Source organism: Squalius cephalus, assembly GCF_949319135.1.
Source record: "Squalius cephalus genome assembly, chromosome: 25".
Lineage (NCBI taxonomy): Eukaryota > Metazoa > Chordata > Actinopteri > Cypriniformes > Leuciscidae > Squalius > Squalius cephalus.
In genome coordinates this window covers 27,046,332-27,068,102 of record NC_137146.1, presented here as the reverse complement: position 1 = coordinate 27,068,102, position 21,771 = coordinate 27,046,332, and the positions used below count along the sequence as shown (strand labels likewise).

The following is a 21,771-nucleotide window of genomic DNA, read 5'->3' as shown; positions in this document are numbered from 1 at the left end:
TGTCTGTTTGGTAAACATCATAATGACAAGCAGGACTCCTTTTTGAGACCTGACCTTTCACCTGTCAATTCATATCACATTTCAGTGCTGACTAGAGGAGACCGCTGGGGGAGTTTGGGAATATTACGTCAGAGGAGATGTACTTTGCCTACAGCCTTTCTCACCATCTTATCTCATACCTTCTCATTCATAAAATTTCCCTCAGGACTACATTCCTACATCCTGCCCGGCTCCGAGATGGAGGATGGGGAAACTATGGGGAAATATGGGGGAAGCAAGTATGTTGTGTATGTTTCAATAAGGTTATAGATGACAGCCACACATCTTGACAAATCATCTGAAGCTCACATCTTATCAGTTCAGACCAAACTAACCAACCTCACTGCACAAGATGTGGAAACGACTGTAGGGGACATCAATGTTTATAGTATTGCTTTCAGGACCCTTGACCCATCGCTTCAAAAAAGACTGTATACCTTAAAGGGGTGATGAACTGAGAAATCAAAATTTCCTTGAGCTTTTGACATATAAGAGATCATCATACTATAATAATTTGTTACATTTATATAGCGCTTTTTCTGAGACCTCAAAGCGCTTTACATAGATGGGGGAATCTCCTCAACCACCACCAATGTGCAGCATCCACTTGGATGATGCGACGGCAGCCATATTGCGCCAGAACGCCCACCACACACCAGCTTACTGGTGAAGAGGAGACAGTGATGAAGCCAATCAGTATATGGGGATGATTAGGAGGCCATGATGGACAGAGGCCAAGGGGCAAATTTGGCCAGGATGCCGGGGTTACACCCCTACTCTTTTTCGAAGGACATCCTGGGATTTTTAATGACCACAGAGAGGCAGGACCTCGGTTTAACGTCTCATCCGAAGGACGGAAATAATATCCTATAATAATGACTATAATAATATCCTGTAAGTTTCAGAACTGAAAACTACCTTGTTAGTCCAATAAAAGCTTGTATAGACATCAGGCTCAGCAAACGACTCGTTTTTCAAAGTGGGGAACTATGACGTCAAAGAGGATAAAACACCGCCTCCACAAAAGAAGATCAACGCCTACTTCAACACGGCCTGTTTAGCCCCGCCCACCGATTCGCCCAAACATGCTAAATAACATAGGACGACATGATGATTGCTTACCGGATCGAGCTACTTCCAAGCAATAAACATGCTGTTTACTAAATATTGTGCAGTGCCTGTTTGTGGAAGAAGACAGTCTGCATAAGCTTCCTTCGGATTCCAGCATGGTTAAACTTTATTAAATCAGTCAATCACAATTTCCCGACACGGATCTGCCAGCAACATGTAAGTAACCATGTGTACTCTAATGCCTGATCTGCGATCAGTGGTTTCTGTGTAATTATTCAAGTTCAGATTCTCTTAAAAACGTTCAATACTGTTTATGCATCAGTGACTAAACGATCAACTTCACATAATTTCTCGTAGTATTATGAAAATAATCCTTTTTAAACTGTTATTAAATTATATACAGAAAGCGATCAAAGAACAATCCCTTTCCATTCGCCCAAGCTGTCAATCAAACAGCACAGCGCGAGCCGCGAGAGCTTATCTGGACACTTACCAAACTCGTGATGAAATAATGACACTGTTACACTACACAACGAAGCTCTTACTGTGTATTCACATCGTGTTTGCATTGTGATTTGGTGTAAGCATTTGTGAGAGTGCAAAAATTGCGTTGCAATGATAAGATCTTTATTCACGCGATCAACAGACTGTCTGTCATCTGCTCAGTGCTCATCATGCTGCAACCTTTCATGTGATGGAATAGATTTAAATATAATGCTTTAAACTATACTTTTCACGATTTGTTCATCTCGATAGCTGTAATAGTAAAAACGTAGTAAAAGTTTTCGAGAGAGTTCATGTAATACTAGCTATTTCATATGCAAGCATGTCAGCCAATCACAGCAGTGGGCGTTTGCACTGCAGTCTCACAGCAGACACGCCCCTTAAAACAGAGCGTTCAAATCTGAAGCTGAAATCAGGCTTGGAAAAATGGCTTTTATTTATAAATTATGACAATTTTTGATGTAAAAATCATACTAACATTATAAGGGCACCCCAGGAAACATTATAAAATAATAAAACAATCCAGTTCATGACCCCTTTAATGTGCTACTTTACTTCAGGAAATCTGAATTTATTCTTTAATGCATACAGTCACATTCATTTGTGTGTCCATTTTTTGAAAGTATTACTTAGTATATTTATTTTAATGAAGCCTATTTTTATATTGCATATCGCAAAAAGGATACATGTTAGTATTGACTGCAGTTGATGAATTTTAGATGAATAAAAGCAACAGGTTAATTCTATACAATGAATAATGTACAGTCAGATGGTCATTCTTGTTAAACAAACTCTTGACAGGGTGATTGTATGACACTGAAGGGGTTTATTTTGTGATAAATGAATGATTGACTGTATATTCTGGACACTTATTACACAACTGTTTACCAAATAAACAAATAAATGGACATGGGATATTGATTTAATCTGAAATTATTCTTTACTTTATTCGTTTTAAGAATTCATTACTTTTAAATGAACAGAAACTAAAGTGGTCTCACTGCAAAGCACACACAGTCTTTTCACACTTGAGAAAGTTTAGATGTAGCGTTCAGAGCTGGCGTAGTTCTCTGGGAATGACAACTAAAGAGCATATAATGTGCATCAGCGTTTATGGGTTCTTGCGGAAAACATAGACAATTACATAGTGTTCTAGAAGATGGTAAAAATCAGTGTGTTATTATGGAACACATCAAACCCTCTAACGTCAGGAAAAGAACAATTCACAGCAGTGAGAAACTCTACGGGGTGGGCTGATCCACTGAACCGCTCTATAAAACCACACGCCAAGAACTGTAGTAGCAATTACTCTGATAACAGAATTACAGATGGTTAACTTTAATTGGTCATGAATCCTAACCATTATTTGCATTATTTGCTGACTGTTACTATAGCTCAAGTGGTGAAGACTTTTTAAATCAAACTTGTTCTTTATTGGACATTATTTACTCGCCCATGCCAGTCCAAACCCATATGCTGTTGTTGTATGTTTTTTTTTTTTTTTTGGTGGAAAACTTTTGTTACACAGCTCTGGCCAACACAATAAAAGCCTGTTCACACAAAGCGTGATTATTACAATGATGACTATGAACATAAACTTGAAAATCGTTGTAACTCTGAGAAAAGAGGAAGTTTAAGATATATCGCACACCTCCAGCAAAGGACAGACTCTATCCCTCATCCAGACTCCAAAACAATGTCTAGACGCAGTTAATGGCAGAACGGCATTAGTTCAAATATGTATTTACTTAAATTCTTTAATTCTGGATGAGAACATGGGCTAGACATTTTTTGTGTGTCTTTGGGGGATTCACTGAAATTTCCTCACTTAAAGTATGACTTGCAAAATAGTTCAACAGTCATATAGACCACTTTTATAAAACTTTTGATAACACTTTATTTTGATGCTCCCCTTTAGATATTCTGTTGACTATACGTAACATTGCTCTTACATGTTAACTAACTCTCATTTGAGTATATCTGTCTGCTTAATATCTGCTAACACTTTATTTTCATTGTTCACCAACAGACATTTTACTGACTATAAGTAACTTTGCTAGTACATGTCAACTTATTCTACTAACCTGAACCCTAACAGTCTACTAATACTCAATTAATACTCTAATGAGAGTTAGTCTAAAGAGTTAGTCTCAGTCTAACAGAATGTCTAAAGTGGACCATCAAAAAAAGTGTAACCAAACTTTTATGAAATTAAATTATTTATTGAATATTACTATGAAATTTAAAAAAACAATTCCTATAGTTTTCCTACGGATATTTTAATGACCATTAACAGGAACAGATTCAAATTATATTCCTAATTAGTATGTTTTGTTTTGTTGAAAACAAAATACATTTATCAATGGTCTCAGATATTAAGACCTGTTTTTAGAGAATATATTTTGAATTAAGTGTATCTTATACATGTTTGCTTCTGAAGTAAATTTATCTTTAAGCATGTTTACATATTTCTTACTGGAGAACAGAAATACTGATCAAATTATATATATATATATTTTTTTTTTTTTTTTCAGTGTGGGAGGAAGTCACACAAAGAGTCTTTTGCAATATCGGACTGATTTATGCTTTTACTCTCCTAAAGAAGCAGAAATACTCTCTTAACGTTCCCACATCATCAAATGTTCACCTTAGCTGGTCAGATTCCAGAGAACCGCAAACTCAGCTAACAAGAAGCTTCTGCCAAGGGCCTTTGGTTTAAATAAAGGGGTTTATTTTGGGAAGTGCCTCACAATACACTGTCCTGCACAATCGCTAATGAGGAAGCTTCTCGCAATCAGCGGCACAAAAACATCCTCTGAGCCCTTTTCGCTCTCGCTCTCTGGTGCCTTAAAAAAAGCCGGACGATGTTTCTTAACATGCATTCCTGTAGTTTTGCCCACACAGGCATCCCTGTGAATGCCTGGTCATTAGCAATTTGCCGATTATGTAATCTGATAACCCTCATTGCTGTCCAATTGTTTAGTAAAAAGCCATTTTGGTCTCATTCAGCTCTGATACATGCACCCCTGACATCCATTACATAATACTTGCTAACAGTCGACGGCAGCTAATGGCCAATTTCGTGCAATTCATGTTGTCCGGGGCTCCATTTTGGGTTCTTTAGTGCCTCACATTTGATGTGAAGAACCACATTGGGGTTTAGAGGTAATAAATAGTGAGGTACAGACTGCTGTGCTCAAAAACGAACGGCTTATCTACTGCGAAATGTTTGATAACATCACAAAGTCACCAAAGGCGGGAAACGCTTCACATGTGCAGCTGCTGCTGAGAAAAAAACATCTGAAAACATGGACAGACAGTGATGTTATGTAAATAGCTGTGCAAGATTAGAGGCCTCGAGTATGCGTTGTGGTGTTACAGCAAATTTATGGGTCAGGGACGAGGAATGCGGAATGGAAAAAGGTGTTTGTTGTGGTTTCTGCCCCTTCTTTTCGGAGAAATTCTTGACAATCATCCTTGATTTGGTTCGGATGGAGACAACAAACATGCTAACAATGAACTGGTAAACAACCGTTCGAGGCCATCAAAGGACCCGCCTGATTGTCCCGGTATCACTCCAGAGACAGTTGACGAGGAATGCATTTGTTTTGTGGTTGTGGAAGCATGCAGAATTCGCTGGAGAACATTCAAAAACGTTTTTTTGGCACACGTGAAAAAGATAAAATTGGGTGGGCAGCGAGGATGGAACTTTAAGGACTCTTTGTATAAATAGACAAAAGGATTAACCAACTAGCCATGACAAAACCATTAGCGGTCCTTTCCTGCCAGTTTTTGCTTTTTAGTCACTGAAGGGACAAAGCATAGATCATTAGCAGGGGTCGTTCACTGGTGTCTACGTACTTGTGTGTTTACAGAGCTGCGAACCGCAACTAAATTTACTGTTAGTAAAACCACCTGTCTGGAGTCAGTCCATCAGGATTTGACATTTGAAGCACCACGAAAACAGCGGGAATCGAGTTGTTGAGAGAAAAATGACTGTAGATTGTCTTGGCGACAGCCAACATCTGCATTTAACCTTTCTAAAATGTTCGACATTGTTTTCTAGGGGCAAAAAGCTCACCAGACCGCAGACCTGTCCGTTTTGGGGATCAATAATGGCTTGTTTTAAATATGTGGACGATCAAACGAAAATTCGAGTTCAGAAAGCGTCTCTCTGGGACTCTCACACCGAAGAATGAAAGAGCATGGGGTGATTTTTAAGTCACCGGAGAAAACTTTACTTCATTGAACGGACAAAGACAAGTCAAAACAAAACATCAAAATAAATGTTCGATACAAGAGAGTCACAAAGGGAATTAGACCTCTTCAAAGTCCAAGGGTCTGGATGATGAGCGTGTCTAGGGATGACTGATAGGTGATTGTTGGAGAAAGTTCAAGTGTAAAGGGGTTAAGGGAAGAGTTCACCCAAAAATGAAAATTATGCTTTTATTTACATCAACCTTATGTTGTTCTAAACCCGTTTGGTTCAGAAGACTTGGAATATACAAAAAAGGTTCAATGGGGTTCGAAATAGAATTCTAGGGCTCTTGACTCAATTTTAAAGAACGCTTTATGCCAAAAAGGTTCTATGTAAGGAGAAATGTCTTTGCATTGCAAAATACTTTCACGTTTCACAGGTTGTTAAAAAATTTTCTAGTGATAAATTATGTTTATGAGCTGTTTTATTCATAAAATGTAATGACTGGAACCCCTAAAAAAGTTCTGTATATGAAGTGCCTGACAGAACCCTTTAAGATTCTATATAGAACCTTTTCTTCTAGTCGTTGAATCTTCTAAAGGTTCTTCTAAAGATTTTCCTTTTGTGTGGCAGTAAAGAAGTTGCATACATGTTTTGAATAATGATAAAAGAATAGAAATTTTTGCGCAAAATATTCCAGAAACTGGAGGCGTTCCCGATATGCCCAGTTTCACCTCGGAAATAGGTGCTTAAAAGTGATCAGAATGAAGGAGTGCAGGGAATGTTTTGCACTTCAGCGACAGCAAATTCTATACAAACCTGGCACTGCTATCCTTCCTGATGTTGGGTGGTCCATTTCCAGAATAAGGCCATTGTGAGCAACCTGGGAATGGAGACAAAAGAACGTGAGCCAGAGACAATTACTCATGCCATGTTTTTACACTCCTTTTCTTGAAGCTATTAACTTACTGTCTTCTCAAAGACCACACAAATTTGCCATCTTACCTTTTAACATCGACACATCTTTGAGTTTACCCAACAAAAACAAAGTTAAACTAACAGACACGATGACTCAAGATTTATGAACCTTGAAAACGCGTATCACGGTTTCCACAGAAATATGAAGCAGTGCAACTGCTTTCAACGTTGATAATAATAAAAAAATGTTTCCTGAGCAGCAAATCAGTATATTAGAATGATTTCTGATGGATCATGTGACACTGAAGACTGGAGTAATGATGCTGAAAATTCAGCTTTAAAATATATTTCAATAGAACATGGTTATAGGGATAATTCAACCAAAAATTAAATCATTGAAATCATTCATCATTTACTCACCCTCATGCCATTCCCAAAGTATATGACTTTCTTTCTTCAGATGAACACAAATTAAGATTTTTAGGAAAATATTCTATCTCTTTGAATCCATATAATGCCTTTGGAATGGCTGGCGCTCATTTGACGCTTGAAAAATCACACACAACGACAACGATTATAACAACGGTTACAATCCACATGACCCCAGTGGATGAATCAATGTCTCGTTCATACGAGCGATCATGAGGTAGACGATGTGGCACGTGATGCAAGGACATTGTGAAGTTTGTGTGAGAAGTAGCGTGGAAGCACAGAGGACTGCCATTTCTCGCATGGACTTCACAACACACTTCCGCCACAGCGTCACCCTCGTGATAACAGTAGACAGAAAGCATTGATTTTGAAGACATTTAGAAGATGTCATTAATTCATTGGACTCACAAAGATGGATTCTTTTCCTAAAAATCTCCGTTTGTGTTTTTCTGCATGAGGGTGAGTAAATGATGAGAGCATTTTTTTTTGGGGTGAACTATCCCTTTAAGTTGTAAAACTATTTCAATAATATTTCAAATAAGTGCAGCCTTGAACAGTAGAGTATGTCATTATTTACTCATTCTCATCGATACAAGCAGATAAAAAAATTTCTGAGAAATGCAAACGGTACATTTTTGAATAATATTCTTTTCCATATAATGCATATAAAGGGGACTGGGGCTGTCAAGCTTACAAAGGACAAAAAACACCATAAAAGTGGCACAAAGCTTTTATGCACCCATATTTCTAGTTCAGCGCTTTATACAAAATAGATTGTTTCAATGCAGACATGCAACTCACACAATACACTCAGAGTCTTTTAAGCCATACAAAAATACAATTAATGCCATTATTCTCCTGAAATTCTGCAGCATCTCTCAAAACATCAGAATTCAGAATACTTGAGTATACTCGAGTCATATGGATAATTTTGTGCATGCTTTTTTTGCCAGTTTGCAGACAGTATCTGTCCCATTTAATTTTCATTATGAGATAAACAGTGGCCAGGGTATTCTCAAATTTCAGTCTTGGGCTCCACGGAAAAACAAAGTCATACAGGTTTGGAATGACACGAGGGCGAGTACATGATGACAGTCATTTCAATTTTGGTAAACTATTCTTTTAATCTACTGAATTGTGTGTGGTTGAAGATGAAAGGAAATGTATATGAAAACAGATGATGTGCCTGAGTTGGCATCTTTCTTTGTTGTTCGGTTCCGCTCATGAGACTCCAAATGCCACTCAAATTCTGGCATGTGTCCCAACAGAATCCCAGGCTCTATGTAGTCTGTCAAAGCGCATTAGCATCATTAGTACTATAGGTTCTCATGTCACTGAGCTGAAGCCAGACAGTTATGTAAGATGATGTCCAGACCACCAGACGTGGATGACACCCTTGTGCTCTTCCTCCCTCACTCTTTTATTTTCTCCTCCACAATGTTTTCCCTCAATGCTCTGCGTACTTCTCTGACCCTTCTGGGGAAAGTTCCAGAAAGTGAGCGATAGAAGCTCTGCATCATGTCATGCTTTATTTAAAGGCAGTTTGGGTGTGTGGCAATGATGCGTTCATGGGTAATGGGATTGTTGAGGATGTGGCTTCTGATTGGAGAGCCTTCTCCTCTCTCATATTTTTCCTCCAACCTTCCTTTCTTCAATGCCTCTTGAGCCGGCTTTACACTAAATGATTTTTTGATGTCAGTTATGTCAGTAGATGCCACACTAAAACAATCCAAGACTTCCAATTTTGCTTTTGAAAACAAATGGTCAATGATTTACAAATTTAGTCTCAGATGGCAAAAATCACTAAAAAAGTCCAACATGTGTGCTTAATGCTTTAGTCAGCCTGATCATATTCATCACAAAAGGCCCTGGGCTCATTTTGCGTATAAAAAGCCGTAATATGGGAACAGTTAAATCAAGCTGAATCATTGGGCTCTTGGCTCTGAGCGTCCAGCCACCCGCCATACATTCATCTACCTCAGTCCAGTGTGTGCATCAGCCAAAATATCCGCCGTTTGTCTTTGAAATGCAAATAGGTGAAGTGAGGAAAGAGAAGTGGAGTAGATACACGGCAGCAGAGCTATTTTGTGGGCCGCTTGGATGATGCCCAGAATGGACACAGATGGCTCTGTTACACAACTGGAAGGAGAGATAATGGGGGAAAGCATAGAGTCAAAAAAGAAGAGAACAAGATGATGATGTGTTTTCCAGGGAAAACTTAGTAATGGATCTGGTGGAATGACTACTTTCAGGAAAGAAGATTCTCCACAGTACCAAACTGATGAAGGTGACCATATATATATACAGTGCTTGAGTCCATGAAGCTCTCGAAACTCTCTCTATTCTTTCTCTATTATTAGGACATGTATGTATGTATATATGTATGTATGTATACAGTGAGGAAAATAAGTATTTGAACACCCTGCTATTTTGCAAGTTCTCCCACTTAGAGATCATGGAGGGGTCTGAAATTGTCATCGTAGGTGCATGTCCACTGTGAGAGACATAATCTAAAAAAAAAATCCAGAAATCACAATGTATGATTTTTTAACTATTTATTTGTATGATACAGCTGCAAATAAGTATTTGAACACCTGAGAAAATCAATGTTAATATTTGGTACAGTAGCCTTTGTTTGCAATTACAGAGGTCAAACGTTTCCTGTAGTTTTTCACCAGGTTTGCACACACTGCAGGAGGGATTTTGGCCCACTCCTCCACACAGATCTTCTCTAGATCAGTCAGGTTTCTGGGCTGTCGCTGAGAAACACGGAGTTTGAGCTCCCTCCAAAGATTCTCTATTGGGTTTAGGTCTGGAGACTGGCTAGGCCATGCCAGAACCTTGATATGCTTCTTACAGAGCCACTCCTTGGTTATCCTGGCTGTGTGCTTCGGGTCATTGTCATGTTGGAATACCCAGCCTCGACCCATCTTCAATGCTCTAACTGAGGGAAGGAGGTTGTTCCCCAAAATCTCGCAATACATGGCCCCGGTCATCCTCTCCTTAATACAGTGCAGTCGCCCTGTCCCATGTGCAGAAAAACACCCCCAAAGCATGATGCTACCACCCCCATGCTTCACAGTAGGGATGGTGTTCTTGGGATGGTACTCATCATTCTTCTTCCTCCAAACACGTTTAGTGGAATTATGACCAAAAAGTTCTATTTTGGTCTCATCTGACCACATGACTTTCTCCCATGACTCCTCTGGATCATCCAAATGCTCATTGGCAAACTTAAGACGGCCCTTGACGTGCTGGTTTAAGCAGGGGAACCTTCCGTGCCATGCATGATTTCAAACCATGACGTCTTAGTGTATTACCAACAGTAACCTTGGAAACGGTGGTCCCAGCTCTTTTCAGGTCATTGACCAGCTCCTCCCGTGTAGTTCTGGGCTGATTTCTCACCTTTCTTAGGATCATTGAGACCCCACGAGGTGAGATCTTGCATGGAGCCCCAATCCGAGGGAGATTGACAGTCATGTTTAGCTTCTTCCATTTTCTAATGATTGCTCCAACAGTGGACCTTTTTTCACCAAGCTGCTTGGCAATTTCCCCGTAGCCCTTTCCAGCCTTGTGGAGGTGTACAATTTTGTCTCTAGTGTCTTTGGACAGCTCTTTGGTCTTGGCCATGTTAGTAGTTGGATTCTTACTGATTGTATGGGGTGGACAGGTGTCTTTATGCAGCTAACGACCTCAAACAGGAGCATTTAATTTAGGATAATAAATGGAGTGGAGGTGGACATTTTAAAGGCAGACTAACAGGTCTTTGAGGGTCAGAATTCTAGCTGATAGACAGGTGTTCAAATACTTATTTGCAGCTGTATCATACAAATAAATAGTTAAAAAATCATATATTGTGATTTCTGGATTTTTTTTTTTAGATTATGTCTCTCACAGTGGACATGCACCTACGATGACAATTTCAGACCTCTCCATGATTTCCAAGTGGGAGAACTTGCAAAATAGCAGGGTGTTCAAATACTTATTTTCCTCACGGTATATACTGTGCGCATCATGGCATAATAAAAAATCATCTGGTCCTTGGCAGGTCTTAAAATTAGGTAAATATGATGAACAACAACACATGACATATTACATTGTGTCATTGTTTATTTAACAAAAACTAGGCCACAATAGGCCAAACCAAGTACACACTTACTGCTTCTATAAGAATGAAGAGGGTTAGTATTAGTCAGGCTCTGCTAATCAAATGCCTTTGATTAATTGATCATCAGCAGGCGTGACCAACTCTATAAAAGCAGAAGTTTTGGCAGTTTCAGGAGTGTGTTAACACAATACCAAGGAGGAAAGACATCAGCAATGATCTTAGAGAAGCAATTGTTCCTGCCCATCAATCTGGTAAGGGTTACAAGGTAATTTCCAAACAAATCGAAGTCCATCATCCAGTAAGGAAGATTATTCACAAGTAGAAAACGGTCAAGGCGGTTGCCGGACGTCCCAGCAAATTCACCCTGAGGTCAGAATGTGTAATGCTCAGAGAAACTGCGAGAAACCCAATAACTACATCTCAGACTCTACAGGCCTCAGATAGCATGTTAAATGTTAAAGTTCATGACAGTACACTTAGAAAAAGAAGGGACAAGTATGGCATGTTTGGAAGGGTTGCCTGGAGAAAGCTTCTTCTCTCTGAAAAGAGCATGGCAGCACGGCTTAGGTTTGAACATTTGCATCTGACACAAGACTTCTGGAACAATGTCCTTTGAACAGACGAGACCAAAGTGGAGATGTTTGGCTATAATACACAGAAAGCTAAACACAGAACATCAGCACAAACGCCTCACACCAGCTGTCAAACACTGTGGTGGAGGGCTGAGGATTTGGGCTTGTTTTGCAGTCACAGGACCCGAGCACCTTCAGTCGTAGAGTCGACCACAAACTCTGATGTCAAATGTGAAGCTGGGCTGAAACTGGGTCCTGCAACAGGACAGTTATCCCAAGAACATCAGCAAATTTACACCAGAATGTCTGAAAAAGAAAATAATCAAGGTGTTGCACCGGCCCAGTCAAAGCCCAGACCTTAACCCGACTGAAATATTGCAATGGGACCTTAAGAGAACTGTGCAGGAACAGATGCTCACAAACCTCAGTGAACTGAAGCAACGTTGTAAAGAAGAGCGGGCCAAAAGTTTTGTTAAATAAACAATGACACAGTGTAATATGTCATGTGTTGTTGTTCATCTGAGGTTGTATTTACCTAATTTTAAGACCTGCCAAGGACTAGATGATATTTATTATGCCCTGATATGTAAATCCATATAATTCAAAAGGGTGTCCTTTCTTTTTCACATGACTGTATATACTGTGTACAGACTGGCTCGATTAAGTCTGGCCGTTCTCCTCTGACCTCTGGCATCAAAAAGACATTTTCGCTCACAAAATTGCCGCTCACTGTATATTTTCTCTTTTTTCGGACCATTCTCTCCATCTCTCTCTCTCTCTCTCTCTCTCTCTCTCTCTCTCTCTCTCTCTCTCTCTCTCTCTCCCTCTCTCTCTCTCTCTATATATATTAGTACTATCAATTAAGCATAACACTTTACCATAAGGTTCATTAGTTAACAACCTTAGTTAACGTGAACTAAGGAGGAACAACACTTCTTCAGCATTTATTAATCTTAGTTAATATCAATTATAACATTTACTAATACATTATTAAAATCAAAGGTTGTATTTGTTAACATTAGTTAATGCACTGTGAACTAACATGAACAAACAATGAGCAGCTATATATTTATTAACTAATATTTACAAAGATTAATTAATACTGTAAAAAATGTATTGCTCATTGTTAGTTCATGTTAGTTAACACATTAACTAATGTTAACTAATGAACCTTATTGTAAAGTGTTACACTTTGATTAATTGCAACTACCATTACAGTTTTTATGTTGTAATACTTTCACTTTGAATCTCCAAAATGTAGAAACAACAAAGACAGTATATTTAAAATATATGTTAAATAGCATCTTTTTACTAAGCACTATCAATGAAGGCCAGTAGATTGCAGCATAGTTAACTAATGTTTCCAAAACTACTTTTTCCAAAGAGTTTAACTCTAGTTTAGCTACTTTACATCAAGTAACTTAAAGTTTAACAAGCTACAATTTCTAAGTAACCTTCAACTAAACTGAATTTATGTAAGATTACAATGTGCAAACAAGGTGTTTACCGATTCACTGAACACAACATTAATAGTAAATCTCAAAAGCTGGCATAAAATGAAACTAGTCGTATTCCCAGTAAACAAATCCAAAACGTGGAATAATTCAGGAACTCATTAATCACACATGCTCACACATTACAAGCTGAAATTATTTCAGGAACAGACGTGATTCTGTCACGGTTTTAAAAGATGAATGGTTGGAAAGTTTCCTTCAGATTAGCTGATGTGCGAGAGTCTGTGAGAGAACAAGATTGCTTGCCACATCCTCCCTTTGCAGATTTGGAGGCTAGTTGGGTAACTTATGGCTTTTTCTTTATGAATTATTCGGTCAGTGTGACTTTCCCTAAGTATATGACAACCTGAGTTACGTCAGAAGCTCTGTGGATTGACATGTCAGTAGGAATAGATAGAGATGTGAAAGCTTCGTGTGCTCAAGCTCTCCAGAGTCATTAACTCTATGAGAGCTCACAGACAAATGAAGGAAGGATCGGATCAGATCAGAGGTGATGATGGCTGATGGATAAGAACAGAGATGGAAATGGAAATAAAGCACTCAAAATGCAGAAGAAAGATTCCTTGCTTACGTCACAGAATCAACTATAACATACACTAAACATTAGTGGTCTTTTTAAGGTGTTATGGTGGGTCTCCAGGCCATTGCTACAGAGGCGTCATGCCCATTCAATCCCACACGTGCCCCCTCAGATTTATGAGCCAAATGGATTTTGAATGCGACTTCCGAGAGACTAAAATATTTATTTTTACATTTGATAATTAAGCTCCACAATTATTAGAGCCACCAAATTCGTCACCATTTAGTCATTTCACCGCTTTGATGCCAAAATATGTAGTTTATGTGATTCATGCAGGAGTTTTTGCATATGGGTGGTCGGCGGAATCCGTCTACAATTTTACAAAACATTAATTTGTCAACACAACCTAAAAGTTGAAAAACGCTGCCTCCGCAGAAAGCATATGGAGTTAGGAAGGCAAATAGGCAAGTCTGAATCCAATGTTGGCTTCACTTCCTGTCTCCCGAAATATGTATAATTTGTCGGCTTTGATATCCCACAATCCTGTGCTTCCATTCTGTGACAGGTAAGCTAAAAAATAAAGATGGCATCTGAAAGTTGCGGTTGGCAGAGTCGGCTCTGTTTCAAACAAACAGTTGGATAGCCGAGTGCTGTAAAAGCTCTGACAAGCTTAATCTTATCAGCGATCGCATAACATTGTGTCCAATTGACATCTGGGTAAATTCGGACAGTCTTTCTTACAGCATGGTGGACCGCAAGTAGGATTTCATGAGATATAAATATAGAAAATGAAATGGTGGAAAAAGTTTAATGAAACTAAAACTGCCAGTAGGTGGCGGCAAATCATTGTCTTAACGAGTGAGTCATTCAATCAAACGATTCCCTCAAAACATGGACTCATTCGGTTGCTCAGAGACGTGCAATGGCTCTACTGTGGATTTGTTGCAAAATAGAGCAAAAACAGAAAAGGTTAGGTCTAGTTAAAATGTAAGTCACCTGAAATTAACTACTTGTTTATTGAACTGTTGTATAAGATCAATAGGCTATCATATTTGCACTCTGCTGATATTCAGGAAAACCTCACTTTATATCCTATTATAAATATTAAAAACAAGAGCTCATACAGGGACTTTTTTGCCCCATATATGTTGCATTTTGCCCTTAATTTCTGTGATGGTGGGGGGGCGGAGCTCTTTATCGAGTGCAAGCAGACGGAGGCTCCTTCTGATGTGAGGCATTTCAACTGAAACGGGTGAAACATAGCAAAGGCATTTTTGACCAACTTTTTCCACTTTTGATGTAATTTTTACAGAGAAACTAGTATCATAGTAATTAAATATTCATTTAGTCATCACCAAAGCTCTCTCTATTTTGTTGTAGATCAATAAACCGTTACGCTGCCTCAGAACTTTCGTGAGGTCTCTTCAATGCGCAAAAGCTGCTTGCAAAGTCACTGGGCAGCAAGGCAACAAGTCAGCAGCCTAAGCTTTCAGACGCAGCCTGTGACGCAGGTGCCATGCGTTTCTCTGAAGGGATACAAATAACAGCCTCTGATTCGCAAAAAGAGCTTCCAAACACAGAGATAAGGTGTAGTTTAGCCTTGCGGTTTCCAAAACGGATTCATTTGTCACATTAAGCTACAAAAAACTTGGAAAACGGACTTTTAATGTTCTGGAACAGCGACAGTAAGCGTTAAAAAGGCATGATTGATCTTGCTTTGGTTCATAATTCATAATTAAGAGTTAAAAATATATAATTGAACCTGAAAACACTGTAGTAATTATTACTTTGAAAATGTAAGGAAAGTTTTATAGATAATTATTTTAATGTGGATTAGGTTTTTACAATGACACAAATCAAAGTCAAAACGTCAAATTTGCTGTTTTCCATAGGCAACATGAAGGGCGATCAGTGGCAGTCGATGTTTTGCTTGGGTTCATTATAAGATTCTTTCAGTATTTGAACCCAGTATCACACCACTATCATGTATCACAGTCAATGCCAGAACGTCAATGGTGCCCTCTCAAAAAAAAAAAAATGTATAATAATTTAAAAAAACACATGACGCCCCTGCCTTGCTAGGTGTTTGTTTGGGTGTTCTGGATGGTTTTACTAATCCATAAGTCTATATTCTGGTTTTGTGTGAAGAGTTTGAAGCTGGTGTACACTAACAAGTTTCCCTTGTTATTCCAAAAACAGCTTTTATTGAAACCAAGGCCAACGGATCCTAATGCTAGGGAAGTGGGGGTTTTTCAACAATGTGAATGTCTCAGCAGTGCATTATTTGTTTGTATTCGGTACATTTCACTGTAGATTATTTGGTAAATCAGTTGCAATTTCGGCGCAGGCTTTGCAAACAGACTTTTACGATATGGATCTGCCAGCAACGGCAAAAAAACATGCAAGTAACCATGTTTTTTCTAATGCCTGATCTGTGATCACTTATTTCTGATGTGCAATTATTCAAGTTCAGACAGATTTTCTTTCTCTCAAAATCGTTCAAAACTGTTCGTGCATCAGTAAATCAAGCCAGTGACTAAACTGATCAACTTTATATCGTTTCTCTTAGGATGAAAATAATCTGTTATTTAAACTGTGATTCAATTATATACAGAAAGTGATCAAATAACACTCCCTTTACAATCGCCCAAGCTGTCAATCACACAGCGCAAGTTTATCTGGACACTTGCCAAAACTCCCGTTATGTAATCAATGACGCTGTTACACTGCAAAACGAAGCTCTTACTGTAGTTACATTGTGTTTTCAATGTTATTTGGTGAAAGCATTCGTGAGTGTGCAGAAATTGCATTGCAATGATGAGATCACTGCATTCACGTCATCTGCTTAATGCTCATTACTGCAACCTTTCATGCGATGGGAGTAGATCTAAATATAATGCAATAATCAACACTTTTCACAATTTCTTTAATCTTGATTGATGTTATAGTTAAAAACATAGTAAAATATTTCGAGAGATTTCTACATGAAATTAGCTAGTTATACTAGCTATTTCACATGCAAACATGTCCGCCAATCACAGCAGTGGGCGTTTACACAGAAGTCTTCAAACAGAGCATTCAAATCAGAGGGCTAAAATCAGGGAAGGAAAAATGCCATTTATTTCTAAATTATGACCATTTTCAATGTAAAAATCATACTAACATTATAAAGGCACCCCAGGAAACATAATAAAATAATAAAATAATCGAGTTCATGACCCCTTTAAGTGTCACTGGAGAAAAAACACTGAAAATCCCAATTTATATTTTCATCACTCTGCCTGCTCGTGATGAAAAATCTGTTATAACCACAGGGATACAATTATGTTTCTCTGAACTGTAAAGTGGCTTTGACCTCAAACAAACCTCAAAATCAGCAGCCTTTGTAGCAAACGCTTATAAATTTGCAACTTAATCATAACTAAATATTATATCTGACAGTGGCTTCCGTCTTCTTGGTGGACAGCACTAAATAATCAAACGAAACTGGCGGGACCACAAAGTCATTTCAAGTTTTGTGAGACATGTGGACACCAAATCCGAAGCCCGAAGCCTGCAACCGTCTGTTAAACTCTCATTGTGCCGAGCAATAAAGGCCCATGTGCCAGCGAGCGCCTGGCACAGCAGCTCCATATGTGTGCCCTGTTGCCCCTGCGTGTGGTTTAAACCAGATCACTGTGTCTGTGCGCCGTAAAAGGCCTGTTTATTTGTGTTTCTCTCACGTTTAATGGCTGCCTCCGAGGCCTTCTTTCATCCATAGAACTCTTTTCTCCTCCCCCCGGCGCTCTGCGCTTGAAGAGACCACGCTTGGCAGTGCTGTGGTGGCGTAGGAGTAATAAAAAAATAATAAGGCTCAAACGTTGATCGATGGCTTTAATTTAAACATCATACATGTGTTATTTTTGGTCCATCAGAATTTATTACGCTTGCACTTTCCATTTTATGACAGTCAATGCAGCGCGTACGCAACCTGACATGAAAGTTAAAGCAATCAGCTCCTGCCTATGGATCGGAGGAGGAAGGAGCTATTACAAGGAGCCATTAGGTGTCAGGTTGTCAACCAGTAGTGATATATGCTATACTGTTCGCATGCTTGAGTTATGGGATTCAGAGTATTAAGTTGACTAGAGGAGGCTGGGAATTACAAAGAAAATTTGTTTTGTAACGTCACGTTAATGAGAGTGCTTGTGTGGCAGGATTGCATTGATATTGGCTTTTTTTGCAATTCATTTAGCTGGAAGCGCTTTACATAAAAATCTTTATGTAAAAGTAGAATTTAATACATCTTATAATGCATTATTGCTTCAAGAAAAGTGTTAGCAAAATGTATTATTTATTATCAAATATAAAAGTATATTTAAAGCATGAAATATGCCTTGTAATGCACCTTATAACCCACTGTATGTATTGTAACCACAGTTATAATACTTATCTATTCACTGTTACACCTTTAGAAAGTATAAAGCATTAAAACACATGACAAATTGTAACAAATATTATAATGCATTTTAACTTTGGTTACAGTTATTCATGAAAATATACAGTATAATGCAAGTAAAGTGTTATAATTTTTCCAGGGTTATTTTTATTTTACTTTTAATATTAAAATCCAAACCGAATCTGTGGTGCCGACATCTGCATCTAGAACTAAGATGAAACTTTGCCTGCCCTTTTCTGAAAACAATGTAATTGTAATGACATAATCTAACACAGACGGACAGTGACTCACAAATGGAAGACAGTTCAAATTTAGATAGTTTTAACATGGACGGTGTGGTATGGAAAGTTTGCTTCAGAAGTGGGCATGGAGAAACAATTAGCTAAACCACCGGTCACTGGCAACGGATGAAATCAACACTGACAACGAGCACTGAAGGAAAAACACAAAAGATTTACATTGCCAGGGTGTTACCATGCAGCTGATTCCAAGGTGGTTGAAGCAAAATCAAAAAGCAGATTTTTTTTGACGACCAGCTAACGTTTCATTTAAAAATGACCCATATCCCACATCTGCCTTTACACTATACATTTGGAGAATGTACTGATCAACATAGATGTACTGATCCAGAAAAGCTTAGGCCGAAAAGGAAGTAAAAACAGTGTGATTTGCAATGGACACTGGTGAAATGATAATACAAGCTTTTGCTTTCTGCACCATCTTTAAAATTCAGCAACACATTGGGTTGAACCTTCATCCTCCGTTGTGCCATTATAAAGAGTAATTTGAGTTGATGTCATTCGCCGCCGTGGCTTTTTCAATGACGTTCAACTCGCATTGACGGGAATATCAGATCTGTCCACTTACACGGGAGACGCGAATGCACATATCCGACTCATATCAGATTTATTTCCACATATTAATGAGGCTTGAAACCCATCTGAGAATATCGGAATCTATGGGCTTTTTTCCTGCTTACATGTTCGCCAGTCATTTCCAATCTGTGCCACATGGGAGGAAAACAATCAGAATTGGGTCACTTGAATCATGTATGCAATGTAAATGCCGCCCAAGTCTCTACTTACACTCGGTCACTGTAGTTGATTGATTATTCAATCATGAAAAGACCAAGTGTAAATGCTCTACAAGACACATTTGAGAAAGATATCAATTCAATCACTCAAAGCAGTCAAACTCAGGATGTGGTTGGAGATGCGTACAAGACGTGACTTGGCCAAGTGTAAATACCTTTGGTTGTTCAGGCCACATACAGTACATAAACTTTACATCTCCCAAATGGAGTTACATCAGCGTTCTGAAGTCTGGAAGCCTTGCGCTTCACAGATGAGCAAGCAATCATGGATGAGACAGTATGGAAGGAACAACAATGTGAAATTCAAACACCAATTGTCACATACAATGAATGTTATCGGGAAAGTCAAGACGGTCGAGGCTATCAAGGCCGGTCTCTAGATGGGATTTGTTTCATGGTTTATCATCCACCATGCAAATATTGAACATCTGATTGCTTAGATTATGAATAGTGCAGCCATAAAGCATGATTTGATGAATTGCTGACATTCTATTGTTAATGTTGATATTGTTGATGTTCTTACTAATTGACTAACTAATAATAGTAGTAATATTCATTGAATTAAAATGAACTTGCTCATGAAAATGTAATCTTCATAGATAATTTATATAAAAAAAGTTATAAAAATATAAATAAATACCAATACAGATTACAATTATGCTAATGGGGTTTTAAAGTATCTTAAGTATGCTGACCAATGCTGCATTTATTTAATCAAAGATGAACTGTAATTTATTCCTGCGATCAAAGCTACATTTTAAGCATCATTACCAGTCTTCAGTGTCACATGATCCTTCAGAAATCATTTTAATATGCTGTTTTGATGCTCAAGAAACATTTCTGATTATTATCAATGTTGAAAACAGTTCAAGCTGCTTCAGATTTTTGTGGAAACCATGATACATTTTTTCAGGATTCTTTGATGAATAGAAAGTTCAAAAGAACAGCATTTATTCTAAATATTTCTTCTTTGTAATATAATAAATGTCTTAACTGTCACTTTTGATCAATTCAACCCGTCCTTTCACAATAAAAAAATATATTTCTAAGCAGAAAAAAAAAAAACTATCAGATGTGGTTTTGTACAATGTATAACCCTGTGAAATTTAGAACATGTTTGTTGCATATTTGCATGTTTTTTAGAAACCAACATTTTATGAGTAAGTTACAAAACATGCAAGCATATGATTCAGCAAAAAATAAAGTATATTTAATAAAAAACAATATATTTTTATTGTTTTGTCAATTGTTTGCTTATTAGGTCATAAAATTATTCGAGAGAAGTGTAATCGATTACAGGTCATGCCTGGATTATAGTGCCACGCTAAACTGTATTCAGCCCGGGCCTATTTAGCTAAAGTCCTGAGACCATCAATTATTGGAATGAAAACCTAATATGGTCCAGATGTGTCCTGCTGGTTTCCAGAGACGCCGTACTGAGCACAGATTCTTTTCATCCTCTCTAAGCATCAAACTGATCAGACTAGAATGAGGGTCTAGCTAATTATGATAAGTAAAAGAGAATAACATGCAAAGCTTACTCAAACAGGGTTGCATTAAAACCCGAATCAAACCCTGATACGGCTTAAAGTGGTTACGCATCATTTAGATTATATGGTTTTAATGCTCTTATTCCGGCCCATAATACATGAATCAACTCCCCGGGAACATTCTGACAGGTCTAAAGATCACAGATAACATCCAAAGATCTAGATTTCAGATTGAGACATCATATTAAGAGATAAAAGGCTGCCTCGTAGCATTTCGAGAGACCCCCCCGTCCCCGTTCTCCCTCCCTGCAAACGTGTCACTCTAATGAATTCAATGAATCACATTTACAATAGTTTACAACCCTGATTGCACTGTAATCCAAGTTGGAATTTGATCCAAACGCTTGTCTAAACCAGCCTCATTATATTTCTTACAGATGGCCCACTTAAGCTCCCGTTACATTTAATTGCAACCGTATGAATACGATGTGTCATGAATACATCTGTTGAAAGCGCTCAAGATTTTGACCTGCCAGGTGTTGTTGAGGTTTGGGCACTGGTTCGGGACGAGTATATGGTACCGCCATCGTAAGCTCTTTTATGTCGAAAGTTGGTTGCTTGTGCATCCTGGATGAGACAACACAATGATGAGAACATCATGTTGAACGAAACAAGCTAAAACCTCCACTTGCATTTGCTCAGTCTGTCCAAGTTCATTCCTGTTTCATACTGATTTCATTTTTCTTTTCCACACAAGTGTCAAATCAGCTTTCACTTTCTTTTGATATTAAGGCAGCTTATATGAAATGATTAATCTGCATGGTCCTGGGAGCCTTAAAGATGGATATGATCAAAAATACAAGAAGGCAGCTTG

General features: G+C 38.3%; 1 protein-coding gene across 1 annotated transcript in view; it reads right to left on the bottom strand.

Moving 5' to 3' along the window:
- Positions 1–21,771, bottom strand: part of sugct (succinyl-CoA:glutarate-CoA transferase) — a 158,487-nt gene that overhangs the window by 16,410 nt on the left and 120,306 nt on the right. The window contains exon 13 of the mRNA XM_079863447.1: positions 6,632–6,695. Within this exon, the coding sequence (XP_079719573.1) occupies positions 6,632–6,695 (64 nt within the window). The remainder of the gene's footprint in view (positions 1–6,631; positions 6,696–21,771) is intronic.